Source organism: Jatropha curcas, chromosome 5 (assembly GCF_041381405.1).
Source record: "Jatropha curcas cultivar XTBG-Jc1 chromosome 5, XTBG_Jcur_1.0, whole genome shotgun sequence".
Taxonomy (NCBI): Eukaryota; Viridiplantae; Streptophyta; class Magnoliopsida; order Malpighiales; family Euphorbiaceae; genus Jatropha; species Jatropha curcas.
This window is the reverse complement of record NC_143155.1, coordinates 17,568,208-17,573,015: the sequence shown is the minus strand read 5'-3', so window position 1 is coordinate 17,573,015 and position 4,808 is coordinate 17,568,208. Positions and strand designations below refer to the sequence as shown.

The 4,808-nt window shown below is 32.9% G+C and overlaps 1 protein-coding gene across 1 annotated transcript; it reads right to left on the bottom strand.

Annotated features, from left to right (window-relative positions):
* Positions 1-1,787: 1,787 nt before the first annotated feature.
* On the bottom strand, positions 1,788-3,377 carry AKINBETA1 (5'-AMP-activated protein kinase beta-2 subunit protein; the record flags this gene model as incomplete). The annotated part of the gene is given in 3 exon segments (XM_089720916.1): positions 1,788-1,950; positions 2,046-2,221; positions 2,849-3,377. Coding segments are annotated over 3 exon segments (567 nt in total), but the record flags the coding sequence as incomplete, so codon positions are not given.
* Positions 3,378-4,808: the final 1,431 nt, after the last annotated feature.

Here is a 4,808-nt window from a genome sequence, read left to right as displayed (position 1 = left end):
GGAAATTTTCCCAATAATTTCCCTAATAAAATAGTATTTTTGGAACTACATTGGGAGTACTAAAATTTCCTTTCAAACTAGGTCGATAATACCTACCCTTACTAATCAAATGATCTCTCTTCTGTTTTCCCACACAACAGAACACTAACTTTTTATTTTCCTTACAACAATACTAATAATTATCATAGCCACATTAAAAAGTATCTACAATGCTTTTCACCCATCCAAATGCTAAATATCAATCTTAAGTCTAAACCATAAGAGACAGTCAAGAAATCAAAAGAAGTTTGAATTCAAAGACCATATAATTTTAGAACTATGGTCCAAATTTTATCTATCATTTATTTCAAATATTTTAGCGTATTTGCAATTTCCAGCTTTCTTGAAATTCCCTCCAAATCAGATTGGGTCTCTCTATTTTAGAATTTTAGTTTGCAAATGTGATTCTGTATCTTTATTTTTAGAATTTTAGTTTGAGTCCTTATTGCCTTCAAGTTACACGTTCCTCTTAGTTTCATTTAAGAGTCTAACTCCTTGGGGGGTTTCAACTACTTCTGAAATTCCCTTACCTTTAAGTTTTGGGATTAGTTTAGTTTATAAATGCCCATTCTTGAAATGCTTTTTGATGAATTTTTCAGTCAATAACCCAATAACTTATGCTTTTATCTTTGAATTGTGTGATGAATTCTAATCCTAGAAAATGTCATGCTTTATCCTCTATTGATGCTAGAAGTTCATTTATTTGTTTGTTTATTTTTCCTTTATTTTCTCAAGAATTCATATCTATCATACTCATTGAAAGCCCTAATTCTAGATTTCTCTAATCCCAAGTAATAATTGCTAAAAAAAGCTCAAGTTTCCAAGCTGACCCACATCACTATAAGATCTAAAAAGACAATTGATGTGAAAAAACTCCTAGTAGAACCCAAGGACGTTCTTGGATCAAATACATTGAAAAAGAAGCAAACAACCTAAGTAGATTACCAATCATATGACCCTTGGAAAAATAAACTCTCAACCTAGAGACTAAAAACCGCATAGCAAAATGCATAAGAGAAACTATTCATGTATTAGGTATGAAAAGAATAGTATCATTGACAAAATGAAAGTGGAAGCACAATAATGTTCTCATATTCTATACAGACCCCGCAAAAGAACCTTACATTGTCCAATCGCCATTCCACCTCACAAATTAAAAAAAAAAATTGTGGAAAAGGAGAGGGGATTAGTCATTGTCCAGAACCACAAGCATCAGCCAAACTTTTGAACAACCAGTAACCAAATTAATAAAATTAAAGGCCTTAATCTTGAAGGCTTGGACTCAAGAATGATAAGACATTCAAATTCTTTTCACACGTGATTGGCATAAAAAATCCTAGACAATGTTCCTCAACAGAAGTATGATTCTATTCTTCCTCAACTTTTAACTGCATTAGGGTCTAAAGATGCTAAAATCTCCATCTCAAAGCCACTTTATTCTCATCGTCTTCTTCCTAAAAGTCTCTTTTCAAAAGCACCTTATCAAGCTCATTCTCCAATAATTTCCTGTTCAACTGAAATTCTATTATCATCTCCCCTTTAGCCAATTTGTCCTACATATCAATCCATCAGAATATCCTCCCTACTAATATAAGTATAATAAAAAATCTCAAAGCAACTTTATTTATCCTATCAAAATCTACTCTTCCAAAAAGTCTAAAGCCTTCCTAGAGCTGTAGCAAGTGAGACAATTCTATAGAAAAAGTATCTAGTGACTGAAATGTAAGGGCAGGGATATAGATACTTACATTAACATCGAGAAGATTACAAACACGGCCCATTTCATCAGCTACACAAGGAAGTTCTGGAATATATCTCCATTCCCCATCTACAATGAACTTATAATGGTATATTCCTGATGGGAGGACCAGAAGGATAGAATAGTCCTTACCAGATCTTTGTAGTTGCTTCCTACAGCCAGAATAATAATAAACCAAATATTATTTTCTTTACTTTTTAACTTCTATTGGTCTCCCCAATAAGTAATAAAAAAGTGGTTATCCAACCTGGACATCCAGTTGTCCCAAGATCCTTCCACAAACACTTCATTGCCACCGTAGTTCCAGGATATGATCGTGGGGATTCCTTGTTCAGGAGGATGATCAACTTCAGAAGACTCAGTTCGCCAAATTTGGTTTAGGAAAGATGGGCCATCACCCCTCTGCAAAGGAGCTACAGGGACCTACAAATGCATAATAAAAATAAATAAATAAAAAAAAGCCTATCAACTTATAGAACAACTAAGAAAGATTGAGTTTCTCAAATTGCAAGGGGAATGAAATAGGTCGCATATCGTAAGTTTCTGTACTTAATGCTAAAAAAAAAAAAAAAAAAAAAAAAAAAAAAAAAAAAAAAAAAAAAAGGCATTCACATCACATGTACAACGAGAATTAAGTAAAACTAACTGATGCAATTTAGTCAATTTTTGATTATAAGTAAATAAGCCTATACTTTGCAGGGTTGGAACTAAAATAATCAGAAAATAATAACAAGAGTTTTAAAAATAAGCCATGATTTTGAACATTCATGCCACTATAATGCGGTGTCCTTTTGCAGTACTAGCAGATTTCTGTTAACTAAAAATGAATTGAAATAGTAATAGCAGTTTACCAGACAAATTAAACATACATTAATTATCCATTACTCAAATAATAAACAGGATAATAGTCTTAAAATCGCCAAAAAACTAATTGTTAGTCCTAAAAAAACATCAATCAATCATCAACTTCAGCAACTTGTTGAAGATCCAATAATTTACAGACATATTAAACAGTATCAGTAGTAACAATGAAAAGGAAAAAAAAAAAACCTGAGGAGCGAACAAAAGAGGGGAAACGGAGCGAGCAGGGCTATGAGGCGGCGTGTTAGTATTATTATTAACAATAGCTGTAGTAGTAAATGTATTGGGCATGGAATCAGAAGGAACAGCAGGTGGTTGCCGATGCGAATAAGAGGAGGAGGAGCCGCCGGCTTGGATGTTTGATTCACCGTTAGATCCTTCTTCATCTGTACCTTCTCTACCATTTACATTTCCCATCTATCTATGATCTAATCTTCTTCTTCGTTTTTTTCTTTCTTCGTTACAATCTCAGAGATTACAGACTTTGCTTAAATAACAAAGCAGATCTATTAAACATATCGGAATATTATTATATTGTATAAATTCGCAGAGAGAGAAATGAAGAAAATGAAAATGCTGCACCTAAAATTGGCATTTCAATTTCGATAGCTTAATCATAATAATTATAATAATAATAATAATAATAAGGCCAAGCAGGTAACTTAGTTGTTGCAACGTCAGACGTACTGCAGAGAGAGATTGTTCTAATCCAAATCTTTCCGATTTGCAGACAATTCGAAAATGGATAACGATAAGAGGATGTGCTATGATAAGGACCATCTTAATTTTTCTTTTGTGAGCCTTCCTTCGTACTGCAAACACAACAACACGTGTCCTCTTATTTATTCAAAATTAAAATTTGTGCATTAATCTTAAAATTCAGTTCATCATGATAAATGAATAGTAAGAAAAGTTAGTAACATGAATAATTAGTTATTTTGATAGCTGATAGTTGTTTCAGTAACGTTTAGTTGTTAACTATTTAAGTAGATTTTCATGAAATATTAAAAGTTAATTGTTACATGAGTTAACTTTTTACAAAATTCTACTATAACCTCTAAAAATGAGTTCAAACGCTATAACTTTAAGTAACTTTGAGCGTTTTGACCGGTTAAAACGCTAAAGGCTACTTAAACAGTTGTTTGGTAACATAGTGTTTGAACTAACTTTGAGAGGTTAAGATATCGTTTTGCGAAAAGTTAATTCATGTAACGTTTAACTTTTAGTATTTCATAAAAAACTACTCAAATAAATAACAGCTAAACAATACTAAAAATAAAAATTTTGATCAAAAGATCATTGTTAATGAACAACTTTATAAGTAGCATTTAGTATTTTGACTGGCTAATTAAAAGTTGTCGCCCACCGCCTAAATGACATAATAACTAATGGCACAAGGTGCAAAAGAGCTGTTGAAGCCTAGACACTGGCCTCCAAGCAAAGAGGAGAGCTTGAATGAAGTGAGGTGCAAAAATTTAAAAAAAAAATTAAAACACATAATTTTGTAATTTATATTGTAAGATATCAAAATAAAGGGAAAAACATGGAAAGAAATACACAGAAATCAGAAAAAAAAATGGCAACATAACGAGTTATATTTTAAGATATTGGAGTTAAAATAGAAAGTAGTAAAATGAAAAAAAAAAAAAAAAAAAAAAAAAAAAAAAAAAAAAAGCAAATAGAAGAAAAGAAATTGAGAGAGGCATATCTAAATAATTGTTGGCTAAATACTACATCACAGGAGGTGAGTACAGATGGAGTAGAGGCTGGATCACAAAACACATCATTGGTTTTTGTATTGCATTTTATTTCTTCTATTTATTTATTTATTTTATATAAGCAAATGCTAACTAGACAATTTTACATGGAAAGAAAACCTTAGGTGATTTGTTCATAGAAACAAAAAATAGAGAGATGTATCTTTCTTGAGCCTTATGTCACGGGCCTGGAGTCTCGCGCAGCACTGCGCCCGTGCGGCGCCCCGGGAGCCTTCTCAATTGTCGGACCTTTGGCTTCGAGGCAAGCCTTGCCATACCGTACCACACTGGTTTCGCCCTGCCATGGGCTCATCAGGAGAGTGGCCCAACTCCCGACCAGTTGTGCCCCGTGGCACAATACCCCGCCTACATGCAGACTTTGCATGGGATAA